General features: G+C 41.9%; 1 protein-coding gene across 2 annotated transcripts; it reads left to right on the forward strand.

The window, feature by feature from the left end:
- The first annotated feature begins 310 nt into the window (after window positions 1–310).
- On the forward strand, window positions 311–9,865 carry SUMO2 (small ubiquitin like modifier 2). 2 transcript variants are annotated; one of them, XM_065415050.1, is made up of 5 exons: window positions 311–467; window positions 2,500–2,631; window positions 4,652–4,679; window positions 7,522–7,593; window positions 9,227–9,865. In XM_065415050.1, exons 1-4 carry the CDS (start codon window positions 447–449, stop codon window positions 7,572–7,574), a joined length of 234 nt encoding a protein of 77 aa, XP_065271122.1. In that variant the 5' UTR covers window positions 311–446; the 3' UTR covers window positions 7,575–7,593; window positions 9,227–9,865. The 2 variants fall into 2 exon arrangements, with proteins under 2 accessions (XP_065271122.1, XP_065271121.1); XM_065415049.1 differs by lacking the exon at window positions 4,652–4,679.
- Window positions 9,866–15,191: the final 5,326 nt, after the last annotated feature.

The following is a 15,191-nucleotide window of genomic DNA, read 5'->3' on the forward strand; positions in this document are numbered from 1 at the left end:
GGGGCCCACCTAGGTCCAGACATGCACAGTGCCCAAGGCTGAAGAAGGCTGTGGAAGGGATGTGTGGTGGGGCACCTGGGCAAATGGAGGCCATAGCCGCAGACCGGCAGCCATTTTGAGAGGACAATACACTCCGCACGGGCACGGCACAGCCCATTGCGCCCGGCGGGGCGGGGGACGCGCACGCAGGGCTGGGAGATGCCCGTGCGCGCGCACGCTCCTTCTCTCGGCCGTGTTATGTAACGGATCAGCGCGCTCCCGGCGGCCGGACCCAATGGGGCCTGGGCTGGGGGGCGGCGCGGGCGCGCGCACGCAGGGTAAAGCGCGGTCCCGCGGCAGTGCGTGCGCGCTCACCCTAGCCTCCCCCTCTCTCTCTCTTCGCCTCGTTCGGTCTTTCTCCCCCCTTTGTGAAGCGCTCGGAGCGGCCCGGACCCTGCTGCCTTGCCATGGCCGACGAAAAGCCCAAGGTGAGGGAGGAACCCCCGGGCGGGGGCAAGAAGAGGCCGGGCCCGGCCCCGGCCTGGCGCGGGAGCAGCCCCGACTCTGCCGCGCCGGCTCTGCGCGCCATTTTCCTCCCCCCTCCGCAGCAGGCCCGGCTGCCTTCGCGCTCCGTTCTGCAGCCCCCGCAGGGCCGCCCGCCCCGGCCGCGCTGTTTCCCCCGGTGGAGGATCTGGCTCCGTTCCAGGCGGAGCCCTGGGGGCCCCAGCGGGGCGAACCGGAGCTGTGCTTCCTCCCCTGCCCCGGGAGGCAGGCCCAAGCGCGGCTGCGGCCCCCACCTCCCCGAGGGGCTGGATCCCCGCCCATGTGGGCCCGGGCCTGGCTTTGCAGGGGGAGAAGGGCTGCAGCATCCCTCACCTACCCTGAGCTGAGGCAGTTCCCAGCCCTCCCCCTCTGATAACGGGGCAGCTCAGCCCGGCCCTGGCCTCCCCTGGGGAGGAGGGACCCTGAAATAGCGCGACGGTCCCAGCCCTGCTCTTTTGTGCCTCCTGCTGCCCAGCGCCCCCTGCCCTGGGCGGGTCTCTTGAGGCTCTGAGCGGCCTGGCGGGGGGATGGGAGCAGCATGGAGCAGCCTGTGAGTCCCTGCTGCTGGGTTTTCATTTTAAATGGAGTTTGAAGGCGCCAAAAGCCTCTCCCATTTAAAGGACCCATCCTCCCTCCCCTCCGGGGCTCCGACTGTGGCTCTTCCTAGGCAGCAGGCGGTGGTTCTCTCTCTCTCTCCCTGCCACCCCCCCACCCCTTTTGCTGGAGTATCTGTCACATGTAGACCTGGCCCCCTGTTTGCACATTGTTGTCTTCTGAAATCTTATGTGAGGCTGGAATTGAGAGGACTTGGCCCAATAGTGTGGTATGAGGTGAAGCTGGAACACAGCTTCCTGTGCTCAGTGTCTCAGGTATCGCCTTTTTATTAACGGCAAAGGCCTCAAAGAGCTGTCTATAGCCAAAGGACAGATGCTTCGTTTGAACTGACTAGTGTTGTGTTATTATACTGGGTAGCTTTTTATCTTCGGCATTAAAGAGCGCCCCTCCCATTCCGCCCCCAAATTATTTGGAAATAAGGCATACATTTTTAACTGAGAGTAATTAACCATTGGAACAAATTCCCAAGGGTCATGGTGGAGTCTCCATCATTGACAATTGTTAACTCAAGATTGGGTGTTTTTTTCTAAAAGATAAGCTCTAGCAATTATTTTGGGGAAATTCTATGGCCTGTGGAGGCCAAACTAGATGATCACAATGGACCCCTCTGGCCTTCAGAATCTATCAATGTATGAAAATAAAAACCCTAAAGTAGTTTTTGCATTAGTTGCGTGTAATATGTTTTTATTGAAGTGGAAGGTTTAAATTGTTTATTTCAACTTGTTTAAAAAAGGGTAAAGCTGCTAGTTTCAGGACGTAATCACTTTAAAGGACTCTCATGGAAGTCTAACAAGATGCAAGGTCTGAACTTGTTTCCTTTTGAGAGCTGTAGTATTGAAGTTAAACTTAAACTTTCCTGTAATCTGTAAATTGGAGAAATAGCTTCACTGTCTTAGTTGAAATAAAGTGAGAAAGAGATTTTATAGGATATTTGAGATTACAATCCTAAATGTAAATTTAGTTTTCTTTAAAAGGATAAAATGTACTGTTGTATATGAGCATGTGACAACAAGATTCTTATTTCTTTAGCTTTGAATAATTTTTACAGTTAAACAGCTAGTATGTATGTGTCTGTCTTCCTTTCAGGTTTATCTTCCATCACCATTGTTTGTACTAATTAATTTCAGTAGCCCTTGACAGAATTTGTTAATTTCAATACTGTTGGGTTTTTGCTTTTCCAAATTAGGAAGTTTCACACTAGGAAAATTGAAAGACACTAACATTATTTCATAAGTCAAAGTGTGAAGCTTGTAAAGTACTTTTGCTCCTCTGTAATGGCCTGTTGCCACATGGTAAAATGTTAACTTATTTCATACTTTTTTTTAAATCATACCTCTCCTTTCTTTCTTTTCTCCTCAACAGGAAGGAGTGAAGACTGAAAACAATGACCACATTAATCTGAAGGTGGCAGGGCAAGATGGGTCTGTGGTTCAGTTTAAGATTAAGAGGCACACGCCACTTAGTAAACTAATGAAAGCCTATTGTGAACGACAGGTGAGGTGCTTGTGTGAACACTAAAGGAAGCAATGCCCATAAGAGGGGTCATCTTCATTAAGGTGGATGAGGACAGTAAATGTCTTATCACAGTATTGCATATTTAACAAAACTCATCATGTTGCAGAATATGTACTGCTTCAAGGGTCTGTTGCTAAATAGACTGGGAGAACGTTTTCAAGAAATGGATAAATAAAGTTAAATTATTATCTTTGTAAAGTCTCTTTTACAGCCCCCTCCTGTTGGAAGGCAGCTTTAATATTGCTATCTCCCAAAACATGGAGAGGGTGTGGTAGAAGGAAGTGTGGCTAGGCAGTTGAATAGTAATAATGGTACCTTTATAACAGTTGTTTGTTTGTTTCTTGATCTTATCTCAGACTTCTGATTTATGGCCTTAGTTTTACTGTACTGAGATAGAAAGTGCCAATGGCTGGTCATAGATTTCTTTGAAATGTAAAACTGTATGGGGGTGGGCCGAGAGTGATCATGAAGTCCACATTTTCTGTTTCATTTTCTCTAGTGCAGTGGTTCTCAAACTTTTTTTGTGTGTGGACCACTTGAAAATTGCTGAGGGTTTCAGCGAACCACTTAATGATCTTTCCAAATGTTGTTTGTACCATTAGCTAACCTTTGTAAAGCGCTTTGGATAAAAGCGTTATATTAAAAAAAAAAAACCTTCATAATAAACATTTTTTGTTCTACAAATAAAAGCACACAACTCATATTTTAATATCAGTAGTCTTACCTTTCTAATGCGATGGATGTGCCCTCTCTCCCCCGCCGCAGCAGCCCCTGAGCTGGCGCTGGGAAAGAGGAGGAGTCTCTCCCTGGCAGCTGCAGCCCTGGAGCTGGGGAAAGTCACCTCTTTCTCTGTCTGCCGCAGCCCTGCACGTCCCAAATTCCCCTCACCCCACTTTCCCCTCCTGCCTACCTCCTATTCCACCCCAAGGCCACCACCTCACCTTGCATGTGCATCTTCTCCAGGATCCAGGCACCTAAGTAGTGGAGCCACGCCTGCACGGCTCCACTAATTAGGTGGGTGGCCCTTCATTCTTTCATGTACGGCCGCCCAGGCATGCACCTTAGAGGGAACTATCCGCGGACCACCTGACTGGAGCTCGTGGACCACTGTTTGAGAACCTCTGCTCTAGTGGATTAGTTGTCTAGTGGATTAAGTAACTCATCTGAGTAAACAAGTCTTCTGATATCATGCAAACAACTGAGCCTTCCTCTAACTTGCAAATAGATATTGGAAGAAAGGAGTTTTCAAACAGTGGTTGCAGAAATAAGAATGATGCCAGAGAAGCTATTTTTTTGATGAGTTGAATGCCTAGAGCTTGAAAGATCATCTTATTTTAGGAAGTCCCTTCTCTAAAAGGCTTGTTTTCAACATTAAGTTAATCTGTACACACAAGCTGTACTGCTTTAACAATATTGGTATAGTTAAAACACCTTTATACCTCTCTGCACATTGCGTGTTGTGCCAGTATAACTATTTCAGTAAAAATCAGACTCCTGCCCGAAATAGATACATTGATACAAGCACTGTTTAGGCCAGGCCTAAAACTAGCAATTCTGTCATTCTCATGCTGAGATGGGATTATTTCAAGGGATTTATACAATAAGATCAAATGAAAGCTATTGTCTCATTTCAATTATTCTGCTTTAGTTGTATGATTTCAATGTATAACATATGATCAAAGGTGCTTATAATGTACTTTTCTCCATGTCTGGATTTGAGCTACTCTTGGGAGCCTCAGGAAACCTAGGTATTATGCAGGAGGAGTTCATCAGACTTGCTTAATGGTGAGAGTGGATTTGGTTTGAGTGACAACTGCACTTGACAGTCAGAATCAGAGATTATTTTGAATGATGAATACTTTCACTTAGAAATACTACTGCACTATAAGCACCCTGTCTTAGTATGTAAGGGAAGGAGTGCCATCCATACACCTTCCTTACCCCGCTAGGTGTTATGAGGATAAATTAGTGAATGGTTGAGTCTGTCTTTTTTTTCTAGCCCTGTCAATGGCTTATTGTTATCTTAGGTAAGTTATCTGACCTCAGTTTTCCCCATTGTAAAATATGGATATCACCTCCTTCATGGTGTGTTGTGAGGTATATCAAACTGCTGTAAAGTGTGTTGAGAATTCTGGATGAAAGGTAGTATTAATTATGTCTAGAAAGTATCATTCATATCCAAATTAGTCAGTATAAAATGCTTGCTGAGTTTATATTTCTTTAATTAAAATTCATGCAAGAAACTCTGGCTTTCCCGTAGAAAAAAAATCCATCAGAATCCTAGAAATATAGGGCTGGAAGGAACCTTAAGTTGTTATCTAGCCCATCCCTCACTCTGAGGCAGGATGAGTACTAGGATTTAGGCAATTTTTGCAATGAGCAGAAACCAGATTTTGAATAAACTAACATCCAAAATCCTGTTAAAGTAGGAAATGAGGTAAGCAACTATTTTCAAAGGTTCACAAGTCAAGGGCAATGATTTTCAAACTTGAAGGCCTAAAGATAAATACCCATTTAAATATTTAAGCATCTAAACAGGTGGGCAGATTTTTCATAGGTGCTTTCATCGATCCCACAACTTACATCTGAAGTCATTGAGGACTGTGAATGCTTAGCACTTCTAAAAATCAAAGCTTATGTGCCTATCTGTAGACTCCCAAACTAGAAAATTTTGGCTAAGAAACATAAAGTTGAAGCAAAAAAACTCATGCATATTGAGGAGACACAAAAACTAGTCAATGCAGAGGACTAGATAACTTTAAAGAGTAGAAGTCGTGTAGTGTATATAATAGTCTTCAGATATAGGTTCAGAAGATCAAGACTATTGAGGATCATTGTTTCTGGGAAGAATGTATTACTGGAAATTGTTCCAATATATTGAAGTGCAGAAAAATCCATATCTTTGTGAGCTTGTAGTTCTCAAACGTGCACTTTTCTGTTAAGTCTCACTTGGGACCCGTACAAAATTGCCAAGAACCACTACAAAATAACTTAACATTTTCAGAATGCAACATATAAGATCCACAACATCAGAGAAAGTAGTATGTTATTTTTCTCTTGGGGGGGGAGCCCCCAGATTCCACATCTTGTTAGTCCTTCCCCTCAAATACTCTATTTTAGTAACTAGACATAGTTTCCTAAAGAGGCCAGCAACATCAGTTGCTTCATCCCAAGGGCTGAGTAAGCTGCCTATATGCAGCACTCTGTCCTTTGACACTGGAGCTTGAACCAAATTCCTTTGTGCAGCAGAGGGTTCTGGAGCCACTTTGCCGTTTGGTCAGCCACAGGCTTATATCTTAAATTTAGATGAGTTTATGGATGAACAATACCAGAATCTGAAGACTTATTTCAGTCCTTCAAGATGAGATGTTGCCCTAGTGGGGAGATTCCTTCATTGTGAACTATAGTTGGTAAGATTTTACTAATCTGAATCTTCTTGCTAAAACATCTTTCCTGGCAACACAACCCCCCCCATAACATGTAATTAATAAAACAGATTTCTGTTTCCTCTCCTATATCTGTTCCAGGGCTAACTGAGGACTTAATTCATCAGGGCTGTCAGTCCAGCACCTTCCACCACATTAACCTCACTTGAAAAACAAATTATCTTGATGAATGTCTAGGACTCCTACAGGAAAACTAGACAGTATATATTAAATGGAGGACAGAACTGGAAGGCAGAGACAACAGAGCTCTGCCATTGACTGTATCCTTTCCTCACTCATTTGGGCTATGTTTGCTCTACATAGACATAGTAGACACTGACAGAAGGAGTTATAGGTTATTGTAGGAACACCAATTCCCCAAACAATGTTGGCTATACCAACAGAAGCCCTCTTCTCTTGGCATAGTTGCATCTTCACAAGGAGTTTTGTCAGCATAGCTATGTTGCTCGGAGGTGTGGTTTTTTTCACACCCTGACCGACATAGTCATGCTGCTGTAAGTTTTAAATGAAGACCAACCCTTAATCTTTCCCTATGTGTAGAATGAGGATAGACCAGCTGAAGGGTGCTGTTAAGTTTAGTTTGTAAAGCTCTTTGAAAACAAAGTGCAGAGTGGTGATTACTACTTAGACTGAAAACAAACTAGCTATCGGCCCACATGAGAATGAGAGAGTACTTTGGGGGATGGAAAGGGTGACCAAATGATTTTAGTGAGAGTGATAAGATAATTTTAATTAAGAAATTTCTATTATCTGGGTAGTCTCCCTCTGAAGATAGATGACTTCCTTAAAACCTAACTTCATTTGCTCTCTGAAATGGTTCATTCTGCTGGTTTCTTATCTTGTGTGTGTTCTAAATAATCCAGGTTCTGTAATTTCATCTCATGTGTCCCTTAAATTCAATAAGGAGGTTAGACTTGATATCAGCATTAGATGCTGGAAGTTTAAATTAATTCAAAAAGTAACTATTCAGGATTAATCAGCTACTTATTGAGTCACTTCAGACTAACAGATTGATGTGGGCTTTCCATGAGGAGAAGAAAAGGAGTCATAGAATGTTGCTGCTTTTAGAGAAGGTGAAATCGAGCTGTGCTAACATTTGAGCAGGGATGTTATTCCCCTTGTGACACTTGCCACCCAAAGTGCTATTCCTAACTTTCCTCCCAACTGAATTATTTAAAATTCTTGTAAAAAAAAAAAAAAAAATTTTTTTTTCAGTGGCTTCTGGCCTTCAGGACTTGATTTGGGATTTCTAGTACACTTTATTTAATGTCTAGTTAGTAGGGACAATGATGCATCTTTTAGAAACTAAACATGTTGCAATTTGTCATTCAAAGCAGGTCATAATCAAAACATAGCTCCAGTTACAAGTCAAAGTGAGGACTGAACAGTGTTTTAACATGTCACTTATTTCTCTTTGCACCAGGGTTTGTCAATGAGGCAAATCAGATTCCGGTTCGATGGGCAGCCAATCAATGAAACAGATACACCTGCACAGGTAAAAATTATATTTAAAGCTTGCTGCAGGAGTTAATAGTTGTGTATAACACTATTGCTAAAGAGAAACACTATGTAACTATTGATGCTTAAGTAATATACCAATGGTCAAGATCTAACTTCAGACTTTTACAGTAACTAGTTCAGAACTGTTGGGAATAGAATAACACTATATTCTGCATCTAGAATATTAGATTTATACCGTCACAGTGCCAGAGAAGTTGATTTACAGCTTCTACTGATGCTAAGCCCTGTAAGGATATTACTTTATGGATTACAGTGATTGTGGTGGATTAATAGTCCTGGCAGGTAGGTATTGGAGTTCTCCTTCAAATAATAATTTTACTGTTTGTTAGCATATTGACAGGCCTGGCAGGTGACAGTTCTGTATTGTAGAACTGTATGCTGCAATGTGAAAATTATTGTCCAGTATATCTAGTTTGTTCGTATCTCAGTAATATAAAGTTACCAAATGTTGTGCAGTTGGGCTGGTTGAAGTATGTAAGTTCAAAACAAAAATCAGACCCAATAATGTAGGATGTTGGTTCACTCTGGCAGTAATTGGTGGTGATGCCCAAGAATGTCTTTCGGGAATGTTCTGCATAGTTGCATACAAGCAGTTACCCCTGAATTGCATGCTGTTTAAAGTTCATGCTTTCAGCATGCCATCTCATGGTAAATAAGGGACTTCACAATTTTGCCAATGTTGTCATAGGATTGTTGTTTCCAGACTTTTGCTTCAAAGAATATGCCACCCTATCTGTTGAACTTTAAACTTTTGGTTGAACCTGAAATGCTGAGAATTAAAATCCTATGCAGTTTGTAATCCTCTCCATGCATGCTATGTTAAAGCTAAATCAGTTTACTGAAAACAGCAAACACTGTGGACTTCCGATAGATGCAGAATCTGGCCCTTAGAACTACACTAGAAGTGCTGCAGCGGCTCTGATGTAATGTAGACCTGATCTCTTAGACATGCTCCGACGGGCCTTTTTTGCAGTGTAAGCATACCTGTAAGGGCCCCAGAGTGCCAGTTGCGAGACTTGTATTATAGAAAAGACTACTATAGTAATATGGCCTGCAGTTCAGTTCTCTGGTACTTGTTTGTTTGTTTGTTTGTTTACCATACAACATGTCTAGAAACAGTCTCTATCATCACATTCTTAGTGACTGGTATCCCATTTTCTTTTTTTGTTGTTACTTATTGGATGTAGGGGGCTTTGGCCATAATTTGCTTTCTATAGTACTGTAGATTAAACCACTTAGATGCTGTGCATTTAAACAACCGCGAAGTGGGACAGAGGTGGTGTTCTAAGGGAAATAGCGGGGATGACGTGGTCTGATGGAGCAGGCAAGAAGATTCAAACGTAATGTCTGTGAGGCCCTTAGAGAGGAGCAGATCAGTATACTCGTGGATCTTACTTTATTTTAAATAGTCAATTATCCACCATTCTTTATATCACTCTTTTTAGTTTCACGTTCCCATGAAGCAGGGTGAATGCGTTAAGTTGGGAATTTGTTCTGATTTTAAGTTGTGGTAAGAGGTATACACGAAGATGTGAAACTAAGAACATTTCAAATATGTCTAATATTTAATCCGCTGAGTTGAAACCAGTTCTTTCTTTCTGATGCAGTTGGAAATGGAGGATGAAGATACAATTGATGTGTTCCAGCAGCAGACAGGAGGAGTCTACTAAAAAGAGAACCTGCTACTTTCCTCTCCAGAACTGTGCTCCCACAGACGACACCTTCACAATTAGAAAAATGAGACTTGGTTCAGCCACATCCTGACTACTGCAGTATAGTTTTTTCTCTTCTCTCTTTTTTTCCTCTTCCTTCTATTGTACATAAAGTAACTGGTGTATGTGCACAGACACAATGCATATTTTTTTTAACTAAATGGCCAATGGTATGTTTTGATCAACATGGAATGGAGATGGGGTGGGGAAAAAAACCTGGTTCTGTGAAAATACCCCTTTTCTCCATCGTGGCATGCTCCTTCAACTTTTATCTTTATATTCCAGTAAGTTATTTTGCTCTCACTGTTGACAAACAAAAACATTGCATACTTTGTTTGATTGGATAATTTCAATGTTTTTCTTTTATCATTGTAAAACCAAGGACGATTTTATAACTTTTTTGTACGTAGCTGTTACATGTAGAGCAATCTCTGTCTAGGTAAGGGTAAATTACTCCAAAAAACATTGATCCTAGATAGTTTTCCCTTCAAGTAAAGCGTCTTGTTGTTTAAATAAACTTCTTGTTTAAAATAATCAGTTTTCTTTATTTTTCTGCATAGTGATAATACTTAGCACTTGTAGCTTTTTATATTTCCACAACAATTTACAGACTTTAATCCTCAAACACCTACACCTGTATGGGTATGTCTACACTGCAGCTGGGAGCCAGCCTCCCAGCCCAGGTAGACACTACTAGCTCAAGCCCTGCTAGTGCGAAATAGCAGCTTGGCTGTTGCAGCCCTGGCAGAGGCTCAGGCTAGCCACCAGAGCTCAGACTAAGGGGTCATCTTGAGACGCAACGTCCACACTGCTATTTTGAAGCGCCCAACTTGAGGTTTGCTAGTGCAAGTCTGTCTATCCACACTGTGAGGTTTGCTTCCAGCTGTAGCGCAGACATACCCTATGTGGTAAGCAAATAAGTATAGTCCCCGTTTTACAGATGGGGAAACTGAGATAGGAAGTGTGTTCAGTTTACATGAATTTGGATTAGGGGTGATATGTTTGGAATACCAAAGTGAGAATCCAAAAAGTATAGAAGATAGATCAGAAACTCAATCTCTGTTCATGGGTGCATTCAGTTATTGTAAAGAAGGTTCCAAACCCTGCTTCAGCACTATGCTGTGTTACTGGGTGAAAGAGGAAAAGTTCAAGCCCCATTTAAGCACTCAGTCATATATCAAGGAGAGTACAAAACATGAGGGCTACAGTGGAGTGGGGCTGTAATCCAAGATTTAATGAAAGACCACTGAGATCTCTTATTACTTCCTCCCTTCACTGTCCGTATAGAATGTTCCTGTTTGGCTTTAGGTCTGTTCTACTTCACCAGGAATCTCCTAAGGCTTTCAGCTAGTCATAGGTATTTTATTCATAAAGGAAGTAGGAAGTAAAGCCCTGCTCCTTGATGACCAGCTTTTGCAAGAAGACAAATAGCCCCAAGAGTTGATCATTGTGTGAGTGATCCCTTTGCCCGCTGCCCTAGCAAACAAAATAATTTCACTCACAATGATTCCATGCATGGTAGAATGAAATAGCCTCTATTCTTTAGAAAAGTTAGTTGATTGAATGGTGTTTTCTCACATCCCTGGTAACACATTGTTACCCACCTTCAGAGGACTCATAAACATCTGGGAAGAATAAACTACTGAACATGCCTGTGCTTTGTGGTAATTTTCAAATAACTATTGGGAGTATTAGTCTCTGGTTGTAGGCCACTTCAGTTAATTTTAAGGAATCCCCAGTCCTAGTTAGCAGAGTATTTCCTTCCTCAGCATGCACTTGTTCTGGACTGCACTTCTGATCTACACTGTCCTGTGGAGATTAAATTGCTCTTTGCTGCACATATTTCTATATCTGGAGCCACAGGCAAAATGTTTCCTTTAATAATAATAATAAAAAAAAAAAATAGATAGTTCAATGGCTCTGTTTAGTCTTAGTTTCCTCCTCCAGATTCCTATGTGGGATTCTGAGAATATTTTCCCCTTTGGCTTCAGAAGCTCTGCCATTCAACCTCGCCAGGAAAGACTTGTCTAGCCCAAGATTTCTGAAAACCCACCCTAAGTCTCTAAAATTCTTTCAGATGGATGATGATATGCCAAGACTTTGTTCTTTGGAAAAAGCTCTCTGTTCATCCGGAAGAGATCTGTTTGAACTTGCTTCAGCTTCTAAAATAGAGGATGAGGTCTCCTTACGTTTCATTTCTTGATCTCTCCCGCCTACAGTTAGGCTGAAAACTTCCAGTTGCATTTTGATTCATGTTCCTTCTTCCCTAAGGGGATAGGAGTAAAAAAACAGGGAGGGAGCACCCGTATGTTTTCAAAAGTGGTATGGTATCCCTTAATCTCATACAGAAGTACAATGGTGCTAACCTGCCCATTGAATTCCTGGCAATATCAAGGGGAGTTGCATGGTTTGTCAAGGAAACCAGACCCTTTAAAATGGGTTTATACCCAATTTACAAATGTTTCCCTGTGCAAAAGAGGGAGGAAAAATATATTCCTCTGCAGCAATGAGTCAGGTGCTGTAGCTTTAAGAATATCCCTCTATTCATCTTATGTTAAGTCCTTGCAGAAGGATTTCAACATGTTATTAAAACAAAAGACCCAATCAGTTAACCTCAATTCCTTTGTGTCTAGTACCTCATTCTCCAGCTGATGTTCCCTGAAAGTGTCTGCTCAAACAGCTGCCTTCAGTAGTACTTGAAGATGACTGTATGAGTACAAACTCCTATTGTCTTTAAAAGATTTGATAACCAAAACCATTATTGTCCACAAATCCTTCAGAGAATTTTTTCCCCTCTCAACTAGTCTAGAAAACTGGTCAATAGAAGGTGCTTATTTATTCCAACATATAAAATGTAGCAGGGGTAGCATACCAAATCCTTTTAAAGTCCACAAACTCGTCCTTAGGACCTTTGTCCTGGTATGCTCTTGCAGTTCATATCCATTTGACTTAAGTGATACTTCCTTTGTAGACTGCCAGCACTGCTGCTAAACAGCTCGGAGGTTTTGCCGTTGAGTCCTGCTCCCCACAGTCTGAATGTGCTGCCTGTGTGAGGAAAATAACCTATTGCTGATGATGGGTGTCAGGAACAGGTTCATCTGGACATGGCTTTACTACCAATGTGAATCAGGACAGATGTTCAGCATTGTTTCAAAAAACTGGTTAAAGCTGTGTCCGGGATGAAAATGGTTTGGTTGCTAGGTCTAGACCCCATCCAAATGATTTTCCTGTTTACACTAACAGCCAAACTGTTTTCAACCCCATTTGAAGAACAGCAGAGAGGATTGGTCAACAGATGGTTTCCTAGTGCAGACAGCAGTCTTTCATAGGTATGATACATTTGGGATCGTCAAGGGACTGGGTATTTTGAGATTTCACTCAAACATCTAAATACCACTTATTTTAAAGTGATTGTCATGTAGTTTAGCCCCCAAATTTGTTTTCTTAATGAGGATATGAAGTCGATAGATCCATAAAGGATAGAAATGTTACAGGCAATGCATACTAGCGATGTACAATAGGGACCGCATGACCACCTTCAATACAAAAATGTTAATGCAACAGACTCCTCATTAGATCCTCAGTAAGATACTGTTTAATTTTACCGGCCCTTCATAAACCATGGCTATCCCATCAAACAATATGTAATGTCAATTTTTGGACACCCTAAGACTTATTTTCCCATAACTGTTGTCTTAAAAAAAAAAAAGTGTGATCTAGGAGTTAAAATAGGGCACTAGGAACCAGGACTCCTGGGTTCTGATGCAGTCTTGTCTTTGGGCAAATAACCTATGCCAACTTTTTCAAACTTGGGTGCCTAAAATTAGAGATTTAAATCCATATATAGGGACCCTAAAGAAAAGTGTTTTGAGTTTGAGGTCCAACTCCCATTGATTTCAATGGGAGCTTTGGGTACTTAATACAGTTTTATTCAGGCCTCTAATTATGGATTTAAGTGTCCATCTTTAGGCACACAAGTTTGAAAATGTTGGCCTTAACTTCTGTGCCTTAGTTTCTCCATCTGCAAAATGGGGATGATGATAATACCCATCCACCTAACAGGTGGTTTGAGGATTAATGTTTGTTAAATGCTTTGAGATGTTCATGTGAAAGGGGTTCTAGAAGTACAAAGTATTATGACATGCTTGACGTCTGAATGTTCTGAAATGGAACATGTTGAATGGCTAATAACTTCTAGGGGGCAAGGAGATACCTCAAGAAGACTATCTCTTTTATATCAGATTGTACTGGCATATAGAGTGTTCTCAAGTTGGCTTTCAAGTAAAAAAGCTGATTAAATCAAGTAATGCTAATAAAATATAGCATGTTCTGATGCTGCAAAATATGTACAAAGTCAAAGCTAAGATACTGATATAAAATAAACATCTTGGCAGAAGATAGCTAATCTCAGAGCAGATACTTTTCTTGCAAAAATATTCTTTTCCAGTAACTTCACTTCGTTACTCATATGGCCTAGGCAGTGTAATGTAAGTGCTGTCATTTTGTCTGATGGATGCTGATTATATTGTGACCATTACTGCACCATTCATGAAAAGATATTTTATGATTAGCCCAAAGAATTGACTCTCTGTGCTTCAACCAATCAGAAACTAGCAGATTTCTAAGCATCTAGTTGTTATTGGTTTTCAATGCTAAAAAGAAGATTGTCATCTTTTGATCTTCACATTTTAAATATAAAGTGAACATAAAAATGGGAGATTTTGTTAAGATAGAATTCAAGATTGTGGCCTCTTCTCCGTACTTGTCTGTATCCCCTAGTGTGATGGACTATTCTGGAACAATAAAACAAAGTACAATTTAAAATAATTTTTATTACTTCCACATTGAATCATGTTTTAATTTCATACTTTTCTATATGTAATTATTATTGTATTTTATTTACAGTGGGACAGTGTGACAGGGTGGACTAGGCCCTGAGGCCTCCTCCCTGCTACACCCTATCCCAGAAAATGTCAGTGGAGAGGGACCCCCAAGCTCCCTAGAGCAGCTGAGTGGGATGAAGCCAATCAGGAAAGAGGCTGCAGGGAGTAGCCAATCAGGGCCTAGCAGGCCTGTATAAAAGGAGCTGTTGGGCCAGCATAAGTTCAGTCTGCTGTGGACTGGGGGAGTAAGAGATGGTTCTGGCTGGCTGCAGGAGCTGATAGGGACTAGGGGAGTAAGGAAAGGACTTCTGGCTGGCTACAGGAGCTGCAAGGGCTAAGGCAGGAAGTTGGTGCTAGAAACTAGGGGAGCAAGGAAGGTGCTCCTGGGTGGCTGTAGGGATTCAACAAAGATAAGGGCTGTGGGGAAATGGTACTGCAGTTATTTAAAGGGATGTGGCTGCTACTTAGAGGATCTCTGGATTGGGGCCTGGAGTAGTGGGTGGGCCTAGGAGAGAGAGAGAGAGACACACACAGACACACACACACCCTCTTTACTTTACTTTAGACAGGCTCAGGGAAGGGACTGAACCTAGAACTGTTACCCCCACCCCTCGAAGGAGGCTGGACTGAGACTGACCTAGCTGGAGGGCCAGAAGACTAAAGGTCAGGTGAAGAGTCATAGACTTGTAGGACTGGAAGGGACCGCAAGAGGTCATCTAGTCCAGTTCCTTGCATTCATGGCAGGACTAAGTAGTATCTAGATAATCTCTGACAGATGTTTGTCTAACCTGCTCTTAAAAATCTCCAATTATGGAGATTCCACCACCTCCCTAGGCAATTTATTTAGTGCTTAACCACCCTGACACATCAGAAGTTAAGGAGAACAATTTTTCTCCCTCCAACTTGTAACAAACCTTTAAGTACTTGGGAGGAAGCCCTGGGGGTACTGCTCCATCCCAGAACAGGAACCTTTGCAC

Source organism: Emys orbicularis, chromosome 13 (assembly GCF_028017835.1).
Source record: "Emys orbicularis isolate rEmyOrb1 chromosome 13, rEmyOrb1.hap1, whole genome shotgun sequence".
Lineage (NCBI taxonomy): Eukaryota > Metazoa > Chordata > Testudines > Emydidae > Emys > Emys orbicularis.